This window comes from Hyla sarda, chromosome 1 (genome assembly GCF_029499605.1).
Source record: "Hyla sarda isolate aHylSar1 chromosome 1, aHylSar1.hap1, whole genome shotgun sequence".
In the NCBI taxonomy this organism is placed as follows: Eukaryota; Metazoa; Chordata; class Amphibia; order Anura; family Hylidae; genus Hyla; species Hyla sarda.
In genome coordinates this window covers 573555377-573573448 of record NC_079189.1, presented here as the reverse complement: position 1 = coordinate 573573448, position 18072 = coordinate 573555377, and the positions used below count along the sequence as shown (strand labels likewise).

General features: G+C 46.2%; 1 protein-coding gene across 4 annotated transcripts in view; it reads left to right on the top strand.

The window, feature by feature from the left end:
* MYO5B (myosin VB) overlaps nucleotides 1-18072 on the top strand; it is a 305150-nt gene that overhangs the window by 198163 nt on the left and 88915 nt on the right. For all 4 annotated transcript variants that reach the window (XM_056543990.1, XM_056543976.1, XM_056543998.1 and 1 more), the window contains 3 exons: nucleotides 7247-7328; nucleotides 13982-14122; nucleotides 16687-16809. In XM_056543990.1, coding sequence (XP_056399965.1) covers nucleotides 7247-7328; nucleotides 13982-14122; nucleotides 16687-16809 — 346 coding nt within the window. The remainder of the gene's footprint in view (nucleotides 1-7246; nucleotides 7329-13981; nucleotides 14123-16686; nucleotides 16810-18072) is intronic.

Here is an 18072-nt window from a genome sequence, read left to right as displayed (position 1 = left end):
AGGCGGCCGCCTAATTTCCTATAGGCAGAGCCGGCCCTGAAAGCAATTAATCAAACACCATGGGGGGAGATTTATCAAAACCTGTCCAGAGGAAAAGTTGCTGAGTTGCCCATAGCAACCAATCAGATCGCTTCTTTCATTTTTCAGAGGCCTTTTCAGAAATGAAAGAAGCAATCTGATTGGTTGCTATGGGCAACTCAGCAACTTTTCCTCTAGACAAGTTGAGAAAGCTCCCCCCATGAATATAAAAGGTAAATGCAATAGACCCAGATAGGACCAATAACTTAGAAACCCTGGAGCTGTTGTGTAGGGCTATGTTCACACGGCGGAAAATTTGCAGAATGTTGTTCTCCATAGACGGCAACGCATTTCCCAGCGCAATCCGCAGAAATAATAAAAATGTTCATTGTTTTTTTGCCAACGCCGAAATCGGGATTTCTGCTGTGTGCCTGGTGCAGCAGAATCCCATTGAAATCAATGAGAATATTTCCACGGAATTCCACTCAGAAATTCCACCGTGTGAACATATTCCAGTAATGGGAAAGCAGTAAACTTAATTAAGTAAACTGTGATTAAATTGCCTTCCGTTTTCAAGACCTCTGCTTGTTGACAGTAAGAGCTCGTTCACACTAAAGATCAGTGTTTCCCGACCAGGGTGCCTCCAGGTGTTGCAAAACTACAACTCCCAGCATGCCTGGACAGCCAAAGGCTGTCCAGGCATGCTGGGAGTTGTAGTTTTGCAACATCTGGGGGCACCCTGGTTGGGAAACACTGCTATAGACATTCGGCTTGAAGCAGCCTCCCATTTATCTCAATGGGATTCTGCTACCTACACAGTTCATACCATTCTGGTTCTGCCAAAAGAATGAACACGTTCGTTCTTTTGGTGGAATCCACCTAGTTATTATTAGTCAATAGGACTTTGAATTTCAGGGCTTAAAGGGCTATTCCAGGAAAAACCATCAACTGGCTCCAGAAAGTTAAACAGATTTGTAAATGACTTCTATTAAAAAATCTTAAACCTTCCAATAATTATCAGCTTCTGAAGTTGAGTTGTTCTTTTCCGTCTGGCAACAGTGCTCTCTGCTGACATCTCTGCTTGTCTCGGGAACTGCTCAGTAAAAGACGTTTGTTATGGGGATTTGCTTCTACTCTGGACAGTTCTCGAGACAGGTGTCATCAGAGAGCACTTAGAAAGAAAAAAACAACTAAACATCAGCAGCTCATAAGTACAGAAAGGATTAAGATTTTTTAATAGAAGTCATTTACAAATCTGTTTAACTTTCTGGAGCCAGTTGATATATATATATAGGCAGAATCTGTGTGGATAACCCGTGCGGATTCATCATAGTGTGAATGCGGCCAAAGGCTTCGTTCATATGTAATGGAAATGCTGTTGTACGGAAAATGTTATTTTTGCTTGGAAAATCTTTTGCAGATTTCAGTACCAAGTATTTATTTATTTTTTTAACAAATCTAATGTATGTATTAAAGGGGTACTCCGGTGGAAAACTTTATTTTATTTTATTTTTTAAATCAACTGCTGCCAGAAAGTTAAACAGTTTTGTAAATTACATCCATTAAAAAATCTTAATCCTTCCAGTACTTATTAGCTGCTGAATACTACAGAGGAAATGATTTTCTTTTTGAAACACAGAGCTCTCTGCTGAAATCATGACCACAGTGCTCTCTGCTGACACCTCTGTCCATTTTAGGAACTGTCCAGAGCAGCATATGTTTGCTATGGGGGTTTTCTCCTACTCTGGACAGTTCTTAAAATGCACAGAGATGTCAGCAGAGAGCACTGTGGTCATGATGTCAGCAGAGAGCTCTGTGCTCTAAAAAGAAAAGAAATTCCTCTGTAGTATTCAGCAGCTAATAAGTACCGGAAGGATTAAGATTTTTTAATAGAAGTAATTTACAAATCTGTTTAACTTTCTGACACCAGTTGATTTAAAAAAAAAAAAGAAGTTTTCCACTGGAGTACTCCTTAATATACTTTCAATTCTGCTTTACGAAATGATCCACAGGCAGCAGAAGAAATATGTGTAATCAATTTCTGCCTCAACTTCAATGGAGAAGAAGAAATTTGTAAACAAAGCTCATTGTGCATTTGCTGTGGATCCGCAGCAAGTTTAAAAAAAAAAAAAAAAAAAAAAATTAATTATATATATATATATATATATATATATATATATATATATATATATATATATATATATATATATATATATATATAAACACACACACACTTTACTCATCCCCTGGGGCTCCCATCCCAATGCTTTCCTGGTCTGCCAACAATCTCTGTACATCCGGTATCTAGTGATAACATGTCGTATGGACATGTGACCTCTGCAGCCAATCAATGCAGTTATGTGGGTCAGGTATATAGAGACTGGCCGGAGACCAGGGAAGATCAGACGATTATTGAGGATTAGATGCCTGGATCCACACGAAATTATGTGGTGCACAATTCGTTTTAAGGTTTTTCCCCAATAAATATTGGTTAAAGCCGTTGCAGAATGTTTTGAGATGACGCTATTGACTTAGCCAGAGATTTTGGCGTTATTTCTGCACGGCGTCTATATTTTATTGTGGTGCAATAAGACTGATTACTTCCATCTTGCAGCATCTTGGCTCCTTCTTGTATACAAGTAATGAGATGATATATGGCGTGCTGTAGGGGAGCAGCGTAATCGTTTTATTTCGCCGCTGTATTGCTTTGGTCCTGGTAGTAAATTAGCAGATAATATAAATCTTCTGTACTACGCCGCGCCACTGCTCGGAGAAGCCTCTGACAGGCGCTCTGCGTCTCCTTAATTGTCCTCCGAGATTATGGAGCCTCAGCACAGATGAGTGGACGCCTTCCTCTCAACTATACGAAGGACAATTAGGAGGATCTCTAGGGCTGAATGCCACCATTGCCTGAGCTCATTTCACGCGATTTAAAGCGTTTTGTTTTACTTTATTTTTAGGAATAAAGTAAAGCTGCTTAAAATTCCTTCACAGGGGAGGAGAACATATACACAATGTCCTATTCTGCACAATGCCAAAGCCCGAACGCTCATGGGGTGCCGGTCATGGTACTGTCATGGCCCATTTTTGTTGAACTAGGAAAAAAAAACATCATGAGGAATTTGAAGCAAACAGGGAAAGTATTCTATACGTAGTGATTTCGCGAACATAAAATTGTCCGTTCGCGAACGGCGAACGCGAATTTCCGCAAATGTTCGCGCACCGCCATAGACTTCAATGGGCAGGCGAATTTTAAAACCCACAGGGACTCTTTCTGGCCACAATAGTGATGGAAAAGTTGTTTCAAGGGAACTAACACCTGGACTGTGGCGTTCCGGAGGGGGATCCATGGCAAAACTCCCCTGGAAAATTACATAGTTGATGCAGAGTCTGGTTTTAATCCATAAAGGGCATAAATCACCTATTATTCCTAAATGGTTTGGAATAACGTGCTTTAAAACATCAGGTATGATGTTGTATCGATCAGGTAGTGTAGGTCTCCAGGGCAGCCCCCGCTCCTCCAGCTGCTGGGACGGTGGGGCTCTTGTGCTGAGGAAGTGTCCTGGCTGCAGGACTTGCTGGAGCCTGAGCGGTGCTGACTGTTGATCCTGCTGCTGCTCCATTAACCCCCTCTCTGCTGGCCTGTGCTGAGACTTCAGCTCAACATCTCCGCAGCGGAGGAGAGTGTCTCCCCTGGTTACGTGGTCAGCCTGGATATCTTTAAGGCTTTTGATTCCGTTGAGTGGCACTATATTTGGTGCCTGATGCGTATATTCCGCTTCGGACCTGTTTTTTGGAAATGCCCCCCCTTGCCAGCGTTTACAGGGCCATCACCCGGACCGTGTTTCGCTTCATCTGGGGCAAAATGGACAGAGTTAAACAGACTGTTATGTACAAGGAGCCCAGCAAGGATGGGAAGGGGGTCCCCGATATCCCCACTCTGCTGCGGGCTTCTTTTGCATGTGTCAGCGTGCAGAGGACTTTGGTCAGAAACGCACACGTGTGAAGGAGACTGACTGCTATTATATTACAGTCAAAATTATGATTTTGTTTTTAAATGCAAGCTATTGTGACACCAGATAGGAGTGGTGTGTTAAGTAGTTCTATTCTTATCAGTTTAATCCCTGTTATGTGCCTTTTTTTTGTTTTGGTTTTTGAAGCAACAGTGCAGCACCAGAGGCCAGAAAAATTAGGCATGTACACATGCGTGAAAAATTTGGTATTGTTGCAGCTGCTGCAGCAGCAGCCAGAAAAATTTCTGTTTGTTTCGCCAGGCAGAAAGTGCCCTAAAACATTGCGGCTTGAACCCTAGTTGGTGGCGGATAAGTCACGCAAGTCATCCGGCATTCAGAGTTCAAATACAGCAGCGTGTGGACCATTTTTAGCCCAAGGCAGCTCATCTGATCAGGCCTTGTTCAGTCAAATGTATCGCCCAGTGTCGGTGCCTTCGGGATCCATCCCTCATTCATCTTAAAGGTGAGGTAATCCAGACTTTTTTGACCAAGGCGACTCCTCTTCTCAGTGACAATACCTCCTGCTGTACTGAAGGTCCTTTCTGACAGGACACTTGAAGCGGGACAGGCAAGAAGTTTGAGCGCAAATTGGGATAGCTCAGGCCACAGGTCAAGCAGGGACACACCAAGTAGTCAAGGTGTTCATCGCTCCTCAGTGTGTCGATATCTGCGGTTAAGGCTAGGTAGTCTGCTACCTGTCTGTCAAGTTGTTCTCTGAGGGTGGACCCCGAAGGGCTGTGGCGATGCGTAGGACTTAAAAAGCTCTGCATGTCCTCCATCAACAGTATGTCTGTACAGCATCCTGTCCTTGCCGGCGTGTTCGTGGGAGGAGGAGGAGGATTACTTTCACCTCTTCCCCTGTTAGATCCCTGTTGTGCTGTGACATGACCCTTATACGCTGTGTAAAGCACTTTTCAATTTATTTTTGACCTGCTGCATCCTTTCCGCCTTACAGTAATGCGGTAACATGTCAGGCACTTTATGTTTATACCGGGGGTCTAGTAGCGTGGACACCCAGTACAGGTCGTTCTCCTTCAGCCTTTTTATGTGAGGGTCCCTCAACAGGCACGACAGCATGAAAGACCCCATTTGCACAAGGTTGGATGCCGAGCTACTCGTGTCCCGTTCCTCGTCCTCAGTGATGTCACGGAAGGTATAATCTTCTTCCCCCCCAGCCACGTACAACACCACGGGAACCACCCTAGGATGCCTGTTGTGGTTGGTCTTCCTCCTCCTACTCAAAGCCACATTCCTCCTCTGACTCCTCTTCCTCACAATCCTCTTCCAGCGTTGCCGCAGGTCCAGCAAGCGATGCAGATAAGGCTGTTTCTGGTGGTGATGGTGACCACAACTCTACCTCTTCACGCTCATCTACTGCCTGATCCAGCATGCTTAGCAGGGCACGCTCCAGGAAGAAAACAAACTGTATGATGTCGCTGATGGTGCCTTCGGTGCGACTGACCAGGTTTGTCACCTCCTCAAAAGGACGCATGCGCCTACAGGCATTGCGCATGAGCGTCCAGTAACGTGGCAAAAAAATTCCCAGCTCCGCAGATGATGTCCTAGCACCCCGGTCATACAAATATTCGTTAACGGCTTTTTCTTGTTGGAGTAGGCGGTCGAACCTTAGGAGTGTTGAATTCCAACGTGTTTCGGGCTGTCGCAAATCAAGCGCCTCACTGGCATGTTGTTTCGCCACTGGATATCTGAAAAGTGCGTCATGGCCGTGTAGGAACGCCTGAAATGGCCACACACCTTCCTGGACTGCTTCAGGACATCCTGTAAGCTTGGGTACTTATGCACAAAGAGTTGTACGATCAGATTACACACATGTGCCATGCACGGCACATGTGTCAACTTGCCTAAATTCAATGCCGCCAACAAAATTGTTCCTTTGTCAGAAACCACTTTGCCGGTCTCCAGTTGGTACGGAGTCAGCCACTGATCCACCTGTGCGTTCAGGGCAGGCAGGAGTGCTGGTGCGGTGTGACTCTCCGCTTTCAGGCAAGTCAACCCCAAGATGGTGTGACACTGCCGTATCCGGGATGTGGAATAGTACCTGGGGAGCTGGGGGGGGGAGGGGGGGTGCCGGTGATGTGGGGCAAGACGCAGCAGTAGAAGAGGACTCAGCCGAGGAGGTTATGGAAGAGGATGGAGTAGGAGGAGTAGAGGAGGTGGCAGCAGGCCTGCCTGCAAGTCGTGACTGTGTCATTAACTCCTTTTTCAAATTTACACAACTGTTACACCAAATATGACTTGCACTAGTGTGACACAGAGCCCTGCAGGCCCAAAAACTCCCAAGTGTTTTGTAAACTGACTGATTTTATTTCACAGCCAAAAATGTTTTTTTTTTTTTTTTATTTACACTACTGCTACACCATATATGAGTAGCACTGGTGTAACACTGTGCCCTTGCAGGCCCTGAAACGCACTTGTGTGATGGAAACTGACTGTTAATTTCACAGTCAAAAAGTGTTTTGGGGAAAAAAAATGCAGACTGATGTTTGAGCCCTAAAAAGGGCTTTTTTGGGTGCTGTCCTTACAGCAGAGATCAGATGAGTCCTTCAGGACTTTTCTGAACACTGAATACTGTAGTTGCTTGAAAGAAAAAAAGTTTTCCTCCGGAGTACCCCTTTTAACCAGTGGTTCCCAACTAGGGTGCCTCCAGCTGTTGCAAAACACACGTGTGAAAGAAACTGACTGCTATATTACTGCTATATTGCAAGCTATTGTGACAGCAGATAGGAGTGGTACCACTGGGCAAGTGGGCACAATATACTTTGTGAGCGAGCCTGCCACACACGCTGCCAGGCAGGCAAATGCTATTAGAGTACACAGGGGAAAAAAATAAAAAATGCAGACTGATGTTTGAGCCCTAAAAAGAGCTTTTTTGGGTGCTTTCCTTACAGCAGAGATTAGATTAGTGCTTCAGGTGTTTAGTGGATCCTGAATAAACCACCTAGCTATCACTTTCCCTATTAAATCAGGAGGAGATCTTAAAGATATGTTGATGAATTAGAATGCAAGGCATGTTACAAAGTTGTCAGAAGTTTTTAAAGGGGTTATCCAGGATTAGAAAAACAGAGATAATTTCTTCATCCTAAGGTTGTGTGTGCTATTGCAGCCCAGTTCCATTAAAATGAATGGAGCCCAAGTTGTAATACCACATAAATATAAAGCTCAATTCAGTCTCCGTCTCTTTAATTTTTTTGCAGGTTTGAAACATTCGAGATAAACAGCTTTGAACAATTCTGCATCAACTACGCCAATGAGAAACTACAGCAGCAGTTCAACTCGGTACGTAGGCTTTGGGTTCATGTCCTATAGCTCTGGAAATAGGCATTTCTGGTTTTCTGGTTTATTTTCAGAGCTGTGCCTCACGGGTGCTAAGTATATATATATATATATATATATATATATATATATATATATATATATATATATATATATATATATATAAATTCAGGGCCTGCTCCTTTCAACAATACCTTTCATGTGGGTTTTCTACCTATTTCAAAGCATGGAGGATACATGGGGCATGGGAGTAACACAATGAGATGGAAAGATCAGGATGTATCTCCATATTTTCTAGATGGCTGGTTAAAGTTACAGTAAGGCTAGGTTCACACTACAGAATTTCTGAGTGTAGTTCTTGGTGTCTAGTGTTCACAAGGTCCTAGCCACATTCGGAATCTCCGAAATTCCGTAGTGTGAAGCTAGCCTAAAAGCACAGCTCTGAATGTGTCCATATGTCATTGTTTTCAACAGAGCTTTCTGCTGACAACGTTACTTAAACACCCCCCCTCCCCCCCAGACACATACACATGCACTTGCAGTTCAACCAACCATGCATATGTCTTCAAGGGCGTGAGGCAGAGATAAGCCTCTTACCGAGATTTTTATTACCTCTAGCAGCAAAAAATTTTTCCATGAGAATAAAGGATCAGGCTTGTTGAAATACAACTTCCCAATTCTACTTTTCTGGGGACACCCCAACACACACACAAGATAGGTGTCACGATTCGGCTGGCAGGAGGTGGATCCTCTGTGCCAGAGAGGGATTGGCGTGGACCGTGCTAGTGGACCGGTTCTAAGTTACTACTGGTTTTCACCAGAGCCCGCCGCAAAGTGGGATGGTCTTGCAGCGGCGGTAGTAACCAGGTCGTATCCACTAGCAACGGCTCAACCTCTCTGACTGCTGAAGATAGGCGCGGTACAAATGAGTAGACAAGAGCAAGGTCGGACGTAGCAGAAGGTCGGGGCAGGCAGCAAGGATCGTAGTCAGGGGCAACGGCAGGAGGTCTGGAACACAGGCTAGGAACACACAAGGGAACGCTTTCACTGGCACGATGGCAACAAGATCCGGCAAGGAAGGGAAGGGGAAGTGAGGTTAAATAGGGAAGTGCACAGGTGAATGACTGATTAGACCCACTGCGCCAATCAGCGGCGCAGTGGCCCTTTAAATCGCAGAGACCCGGCGCGCGCGCGCCCTAGGGAGCGGGGCCGCGCGCGCCGGGACAGGACCGACGGAGAGCGAGTCAGGTACGGGAGCCGGGGTGCGCATCGCGAGCGGGCGCCACCCGCATCGCGAATCGCATCCCGGCTGGGGGCGGTATCGCAGCGCACCCGGTCAGTAGATCTGACCGGGGCGCTGCAGTAGCGAGGATGTTGCGAGCGCTCCGGGGAGGAGTGGGGACCCGGAGCGCTCGGCGTAACAGTACCCCCCCCCTTGGGTCTCCCCCTCTTCTTGGAGCCTGGGAACCTGAGGAGCAGACTTTTGTCTAGGATGTTGTCCTCAGGTTCCCAGGATCTCTCTTCAGGTCCACAGCCCTCCCAATCAACCAAAAAGAACCTTTTTCCTCTGACCGTCTTGGAGGCCAGTATCTCCTTCACTGAGAAGACGTCAGAAGAACCGGAAACAGGAGTGGGAGAAACAAGCTTAAGAGAGAAACGGTTGATGATGAGTGGTTTAAGAAGAGAGACATGAAAGGCATTAGGAATACGAAGAGAAGGAGGAAGAAGAAGTTTGTAAGAGACAGGATTAATTTGGCACAAGACTTTGAAAGGACCAAGATAGCGTGGTCCCAGTTTGTAACTGGGGACACGAAAGCGGACATATTTAGCGGAGAGCCATACCTTGTCTCCGGGAGCAAAAATGGGGGGAGCTCTTCTTTTCTTATCGGCAAACTTTTTCATGCGAGATGAAGCCTGTAAAAGAGAATTTTGGGTCTCTTTCCATATGGTGGAAAGATCACGAGTCACTTCATCTACAGCGGGCAAACCAGAGGACAAGGGAATAGGGAGGGGGGGGAAGAGGGTGACGGCCGTACACCACGAAAAATGGGGATTTAGCAGAAGATTCAGAGACTCTAAAGTTGTACGAGAATTCGGCCCAAGGTAGAAGATCTGCCCAGTCATCCTGGCGGGAGGAAACAAAATGCCGTAAATAGTCACCCAGGACCTGGTTAATTCTTTCTACTTGCCCATTGGATTGAGGATGATAAGCAGAAGAGAAGTTTAATTTAATCTTGAGTTGTTTACAGAGAGCCCTCCAGAATTTAGACACGAATTGGACACCTCTATCCGAGACAATCTGCGTGGGCAAACCGTGAAGACGAAAAATGTGTACAAAAAATTGTTTTGCCAACTGAGGCACTGAAGGAAGACCAGGAAGAGGAATAAAATGTGCCATCTTGGAAAATCGATCAACGACCACCCAAACAACAGTGTTGCCACGGGATGGGGGTAGGTCTGTAATAAAGTCCATACCAATCAGAGACCAAGGCTGTTCGGGGACAGGCAGAGGGTGAAGGAGACCAGCAGGCTTCTGGCGAGGAGTCTTATCCCGGGCACAGACAGTACAGGCCCGCACAAAATCCACAACATCTGTTTCCAGAGTCGGCCACCAATAGAAACGAGAGATGAGTTGCAAGGACTTTTTGATGCCCGCATGGCCTGCGAGGTGGGAGGAGTGACCCCATTTGAGAATCCCGAGACGCTGGCGTGGAGATACAAAGGTCTTCCCTGGAGGAGTTTGCCTGATGGAGGCTGGAGAAGAGGAGATCAGACAGTCAGGAGGAATGATGTGTTGCGGAGAGACCTCTACTTCCGAGGCATCCGAGGAACGAGAGAGAGCATCGGCCCTAATGTTCTTGTCGGCAGGGCGAAAATGAATTTCAAAGTTAAAACGGGCAAAGAACAACGACCACCTGGCCTGGCGAGGATTCAGCCGTTGGGCAGACTGGAGATAGGAGAGATTCTTGTGATCGGTGAAAATGATAACTGGAAATTTTGATCCCTCCAGCAGATGCCTCCATTCCTCAAGTGCCAATTTAATGGCCAGTAGTTCTCGATCCCCGATGGAGTAGTTCCTCTCCGCCGGAGAGAAGGTCCTAGAAAAAAAACCACAAGTAACAGCATGCCCGGAAGAATTTTTTTGTAGAAGGACCGCTCCAGCTCCCACTGAGGAGGCATCAACCTCCAATAGGAAGGGTTTAGATGGGTCAGGTCTGGAGAGCACGGGAGCAGAAGAAAAGGCAGACTTGAGCCGTTTAAATGCGTCTTCCGCTTGAGGAGACCAGGACTTAGGATTGGCATTCTTCTTGGTTAAAGCCACGATAGGAGCCACAATAGTGGAAAAATGTGGAATAAATTGTCTGTAATAATTGGCGAACCCCAAAAAACGTTGGATAGCACGGAGTCCGGAGGGGTGTGGCCAATCTAAGACGGCAGAGAGTTTATCTGGGTCCATTTGTAGTCCCTGGCCAGAGACCAAGTATCCTAGGAAAGGAAGAGATTGACATTCAAACAGACATTTCTCCATTTTGGCATAAAGTTGATTGTCTCGAAGTCTCTGAAGAACCATGCGGACATGCTGGCGATGTTCTTCTAAGTTGGCAGAAAAAATCAGAATATCGTCCAGATACACAACAACACAGGAATATAAGAGATCACGAAAAATTTCATTAACAAAGTCTTGGAAGACGGCAGGGGCGTTGCACAGGCCAAAGGGCATGACCAGATACTCAAAGTGTCCATCTCTGGTGTTAAATGCAGTTTTCCATTCGTCCCCCTCCCTGATGCGGATGAGATTATATGCACCTCTTAAGTCCAGTTTGGTAAAGATGTGGGCACCTTGAAGGCGATCAAAGAGTTCAGAGATAAGAGGTAGGGGGTAGCGGTTCTTTACCGTGATTTTATTAAGTCCGCGGTAATCAATGCAAGGACGTAGGGAGCCATCTTTTTTGGACACAAAGAAAAATCCAGCTCCAGCAGGAGAGGAGGATTTGCGGATAAACCCCTTTTTTAAATTTTCCTGGATGTATTCAGACATAGCAAGAGTCTCTGGGGCGGACAGAGGGTAAATTCTGCCCCGGGGTGGAGTAGTGCCCGGGAGGAGGTCAATAGGACAGTCAAAAGGCCTGTGAGGGGGTAAAGTCTCAGCTTGCTTTTTGCAAAATACGTCAGCATAGTCCATATAAGCCTTAGGGAGACCGGTTACAGGAGGAACCACAGGGTCACGGCAGGGAGTACTGGGAACCGGTTTAAGACAGTCCTTGAAACAAGAAGTACCCCAGCTCTTGATCTCTCCTGTGGACCAATCAAGGGTTGGGGAATGGCGTTGAAGCCACGGTAGTCCAAGGAGAATTTCGGAAGTGCAATTGGAGAGGACCAAGAACTAAATTTTTTCGTGATGAGGTCCGATGCACATTAGGAGGGGTTCCGTGCGGTAACGCACGGCACAGTCCAATCTTTCATTGTTAACACAATTGATGTAGAGGGGTCTGGCGAGACTGGTCACAGGGATGTTGAACCTGTTGATGAGAGAGGCCAAAATAAAATTTCCTGCAGATCCGGAATCCAAGAAGGCCTTAGTAGAGAAGGAGAAGGTAGAGGCAGATATCCGCACAGGCACAGTAAGGCGTGGAGAAGCAGAGTTGACATCAAGAACTGTGTCACCTTTGTGCGGAGTCAGCGTACGTCTTTCCAGGCGGGGAGGACGGATAGGACAATCCTTCAGGAAGTGTTCGGTACCGGCACAGTACAGGCAAAGATTCTCCATGCGGCGTCGTGTCCTCTCTTGAGGTGTCAAGCGAGACCGGTCAACTTGCATAGCCTCCACGGCGGGAGGCACAGGAACGGATTGCAGAGGAGAGAGGAGCCGGGGAGAAAAAACGCCTCGTGCGAACAAAGTCCATATCCTGGCGGAGCTCCTGACGCCTTTCGGAAAAACGCATGTCAATGCGAGTGGCAAGATGAATGAGTTCATGTAGGTTAGCAGGAATTTCTCGTGCGGCCAGAACATCTTTAATGTTGCTGGATAGGCCTTTTTTAAAGGTCGCGCAGAGGGCCTCATTATTCCAGGATAATTCGGAAGCAAGAGTACGGAATTGGATGGCGTACTCGCCAACGGAAGAATTACCCTGGACCAGGTTCAGCAGGGCAGTCTCAGCAGAAGAGGCTCGGGCAGGTTCCTCAAAGACAGTTCGAATTTCCGAGAAGAAGGAGTGTACAGAGGCAGTGACGGGGTCATTGCGGTCCCAGAGCGGTGTGGCCCATGACAGAGCCTTCCCAGACAGAAGGCTGACTACGAAAGCCACCTTAGACCTTTCAGTAGGAAACTGGTCCGACATCATCTCCAAGTGCAGGGAACATTGTGAAAGAAAGCCACGGCAAAAGTTAGAGTCCCCATCAAATTTATCCGGCAAAGAAAGTCGTAGGCCGGAAGCGGCCACTCGCTGCGGAGGAGGTGCAGGAGCTGGCGGAGGAGATGATTGCTGAAGCTGTGGTAGTAACTGCTGTAGCATCACGGTCAGTTGAGACAGCTGGTGGCCTTGTTGCGCTATCTGTTGCGACTGCTGGGCGACCACCGTGGTGAGGTCGGCGACAACTGGCAGTGGAACTTCAGCGGGATCCATGGCCGGATCTACTGTCACGATTCGGCTGGCAGGAGGTGGATCCTCTGTGCCAGAGAGGGTTTGGCGTGGACCGTGCTAGTGGACCGGTTCTAAGTTACTACTGGTTTTCACCAGAGCCCGCCGCAAAGCGGGATGGTCTTGCAGCGGCGGTAGTAACCAGGTCGTATCCACTAGCAACGGCTCAACCTCTCTGACTGCTGAAGATAGGCGCGGTACAAGGGAGTAGACAAGAGCAAGGTCGGACGTAGCAGAAGGTCGGGGCAGGCAGCAAGGATCGTAGTCAGGGGCAACGGCAGGAGGTCTGGAACACAGGCTAGGAACACACAAGGGAACGCTTTCACTGGCACGATGGCAACAAGATCCGGCAAGGAAGGGAAGGGGAAGTGAGGTTAAATAGGGAAGTGCACAGGTGAATGACTGATTAGACCCACTGCGCCAATCAGCGGCGCAGTGGCCCTTTAAATCGCAGAGACCCGGCGCGCGCGCGCCCTAGGGAGCGGGGCCGCGCGCGCCGGGACAGGACCGACGGAGAGCGAGTCAGGTACGGGAGCCGGGGTGCGCATCGCGAGCGGGCGCCACCCGCATCGCGAATCGCATCCCGGCTGGGGGCGGTATCGCAGCGCACCCGGTCAGTAGATCTGACCGGGGCGCTGCAGTAGCGAGGATGTTGCGAGCGCTCCGGGGAGGAGCGGGGACCCGGAGCGCTCGGCGTAACAATAGGTTGCTGGTCCCACCAAAATCGTCAGATTTGGCCAACTTTAAAGTTAAATCGGTGTGAGCCTCAACCTGTGGCTTTCAACCACAGTGCCACAAGGGGCACCTAAGCAAATAAAGTTGCGAGAAATCTTGGAACTTTGGCAGCCTATCACAATTTCTTGGCGGTCTCAAGGTCGCTTGTGAATTTTTAGTAGCGTCCGCCATAATGAGAGATTCTTTCAAAAGAAATCTGAAAAGTTTTAGATTGGCAGAATTTTTGAAAAGTTTAGAACAAATTCCACTTTTGGTAAATTCACAGTTTTTGTTTTTTTGCAGCATGTGTTCAAACTGGAGCAAGAAGAATACATGAAAGAACAGATCCCATGGACCCTCATTGATTTCTATGATAATCAACCCTGCATCGACCTGATTGAGGCCAAACTTGGAATCCTGGATCTCCTGGATGAGGAGTGTAAGGTGAGTTCTGGGGCGTCCATTTATTTTTTTTATCCTGGCGAAATCCAATTAAAGAAGTTGTTGCAGCAGAGGCAAAATATATTTATTCAAAAAGTTAAAGGAGTACTGTGGAGTAGGAAAACTTATCCCTTATTCAAAGGAGAGGGGCTAAATGTCTGATCACCCCCCATGATCATCTCCTGCACAATGTCCCGGCTCTCCCACAAAGTAGTGGCCGACACACCCCCTCCATGTATCTTAATGGAGATACAGCAGTCGCCCATCACTGGCTTTCCAATAGAGATACATAGAGGGGGCGTTTTGGCTGCCGCTTTGTGCAGAGGTCGACACGCTCCGTTCCCTGGGGGAACCGGGGCCCGTGCAAAAGATCACAGGGGGGGTTCCAGTGGTTGGACCCCCATGATCTAACACCTACACCCTATCCTATTGGTGATACATTTTTTTGCACAATAGTTTTCATTTAAATAATAAATAACTTTGTTTGGAGGATTAAAATTAACCAGCAAATGATGAGAAGCGTGCTCGGGGCAACCAGGTGAATAATAGACACTATTATTTATAAACTCCAAACTTATAGCATCTATTATTCACCTAGAAGCACGCTTCTCATCACTTGCTGGTTATTGGAATCCTCCATACAATGTGTAGGATGTTTTGTTATTTAACTTTTTGAATAAAGAAATGTTTTTAAGGTATATTTTGTCTTTGCTGCAACTTTTTTCTGCTATGGGTTTCCTATTGCATTATGTTGCACATAACAGTGATCAATTACGTTACATTTTTTATCCCTAGGGGATACATACATATATACCCTTCTACAATAGCTGTATTGTTGGTTTAGTATTGGTGCACAGTATACAGATCTCCTACATTTTACGTCTAGGCTCCTTTTTTTTTGCTCTTATTTTGTACCAGCTGACTAGACGAAGAAGAGTTTCAAGATTCCTTTTGTTTGACTGTGCCTGTATCGGCAATAGGAGCAGTGTCCCCCAACCTGTGGCTCCCAGTCTGTCCCAGTCCCATGTCCTGGTAGCCTTTAATGTATACACAACTTCCTAGGACCCTATAGAGCAGTGCTTCTTAACCAGAGTGCCTCCAGCTGTTGCAAAACTACAACTCCCAGCATGCCCGTTCAGCCTTTGTTTTCCTGGCTGTCACACTGACAATAACTAATAATGTTTGTACAGTATGAGACAAGATGAGCTGCTGTCACACTGTACAACAAATTTTTCTAGTTATTGTCAGTTTGACAGCAGCTTATCTTGGCTTATACTGTACAGTATGAGCCGAGATAAGCTGCTGTCTCACCGACAATAACTTAGAAAAGGTTGTAGACTGCAAACAATAAACGCGAGGGTTTAGGCTACATCGCAGGCTATGTCGCAAATTCTGTTTAAAGGGATACTGTCAATAGAGAAAACGATTGACATGTTGCTCACACATGTAAAAAGTTTTATTCTCACTTGGTCTTGGTCCTGAAACGCTGAGAATTTTGTAGCAGTTCACCGCTCACTCCCCTGCCAGCAGTCAATTCCGACCTTTTCTCTGTAGAAGTCTACACAGACTTGTACAGGAAAAAAGGTCAGAACGGATGGTCGGCTATGGAGTTTAGCGTGCTGCTTGATGCTTCCCCGGCTTATAACAGGAGTGAGAACCAGTGTGGTCAAAACTTTTGACATGTGTGTGGAACATGTCCAAAGTTTTTTTCTAATGACAGAAACACTTTAAATATCAATAAAACATAGCAATCCATATTTTTTTGTCCAGTTAAAATCCAGTAAAATGACAGACACCAGTCAGAAACGACAGACCTCATTAAAGTCTGTTAAGCTTTGCTGGCATCCATTGTGCAGTAGGCCCGGCAACTCCGTTTAACGCTGTTAAACACTTTTTTGGGATTACATAGTTACATAGTTACATAGTTACTGGTGCCAGAAAGTTAGACAGATTTGTAAATTACTTCTATGAAGAAATCATAATCCTTCCAGTACTTATCAGCTGCTGTATGCTCCAGAGGAAGTTGTGTAGTTCTTTCCAGTCTGACCACAGTGCTCTCTGCTGACACCTCTGTCCGTGTCAGGAACTGTCCAGAGCAGGAGAGGTTTGCTATGGGGATTCTTCTGCCATGGACAGAAGTGGCAGCAGATAGCACTGTGGTCAGACTCGAAAGAACTACACAACTTTCTCTGGAGCATACAGCATCTGATAAGGACTGGAAGGATAAAGTTTTTTTTAATAGAAGTAATTTACAAATCTTTTTAACTTTCTGGAGCCAGGGGATATGAAAACATTTTTTTTCCACCCGAGTACCCCTTTAAGCTGTGTACATGTGGTCAGATTAACTATTGCAGCAGGAGCCATTTACCATTTTTACACCTGTTGCAACTTTCCAAGTTGGAACAAATTTTCATTAAATCTTTTGTTGCTGAATTTTTAACAATGGTCATTGCAGTGTGGCTCTATATGTCATTTTGTTTTATAATAGACAGTCTCTAGGATTACATCCCAAAGATTTTACTGTGGGTGGATGTGTAGCCTTATAGTGACAAGTTGTTTGTCTTTAGGTCCCCAAAGGCACGGACCAGAACTGGGCTCAGAAGCTGTATGACCGGCATGGCAGCAGTCAGCACTTTAAGAAGCCTCGGATGTCTAATGTCTCTTTTATTGTCGTTCACTTTGCTGACAAGGTAAATGAGGACTCTGGATAACAAGTCACTGTACACATCAGTTGTGTCATTTTTGTGGTCACAAAAGCAGACTCTATATTATAGAGGAGGAGTGGATTGGATTAGTATTTATAGTTTTGTGGAATTCAAATAGTTTATTGATTTAAATCCCTGCTTATTCAGGATTTAGTAGTCCAGTGGGTGGTCCTTAATGGTGATTCCGCCCACTGGACTTATAAGGCAGCATAAGCAGAGATTTACATAAATAAATCCTTGAACTTTTCCTCTAAACAATATCAATCTGCTCAGCTCGTCCTGCTCTATAACATGATGCCTGTAGAAATAAATACATTTTCAAGTGAAAACCCACTGTATCATCCTATCATCAGATATAATGTACTGATTCTTTTCTTAATGTTTTTTTTATAGCAGTTGAAGCCTTGTTTTGTACTCTCATCTATTCAGGGGATTTGGAGTTTTTTACCAGAAGAACAAAGCTGTAAAGATTTATTGAGAAATTATTCAGCATAGAATTGTGACCTTACCCATAAATCTAACTCAGGGGTGGACCTTATGGGTAGGGTCACACGTAATGTATATGCTGTGTATCTCATGCTGCGCCGCCGGACATAAGCTGCATATTTTCCTATCAGCACACACAGGGCTACCCGCAGCAGCCCTGTGTGTGCAATAAGGTTTAGAGGCAGCACGAATGTCACAGTAACGTCAGTGCGGGCCTGCCTCCAGACCTCACTGCACACACAGGGCTGCCGCGGGTAGCCTTGTGTGTGCTGCTAGGAGAATACACAGCGTATTTCCAACTGCTCAGTGTGTGATCCTACCCTAAGGATACGTTCATATGAGTGGGTTCTGCTGTGAGTTTTCCCGCTGTGAGTTTGAAGTCAGCGAAATCGGCTGCAGATTTTCCGCTGCGGAAAATCCACCGCTGTGGAAGATCACGCTTGTGTGAACATACCCTAAGGGAACATTCACACGTACAGGATCTGCTGCACATTTGAAGGTGTGTTCGATCACTTAGTTACATTATTATCTGTAGCAGAGCCTGTACAAATGAATGTACCCTATAACATACAAGCATGATATGCGCTGAATTGATACTGCCAGAAACATTACAGATTTAATAAGTAAAGACTGTTTACATTTTATACTCCTAAAAGGTTTTACCTTAACCCCTTCCCGCGGAATGTCATATATAAACGCCGGGTTGTGCAGTGCGTTCGCGCATCCCGGCGTTTATAAATGACATTCAGTTAACCCGGCGAT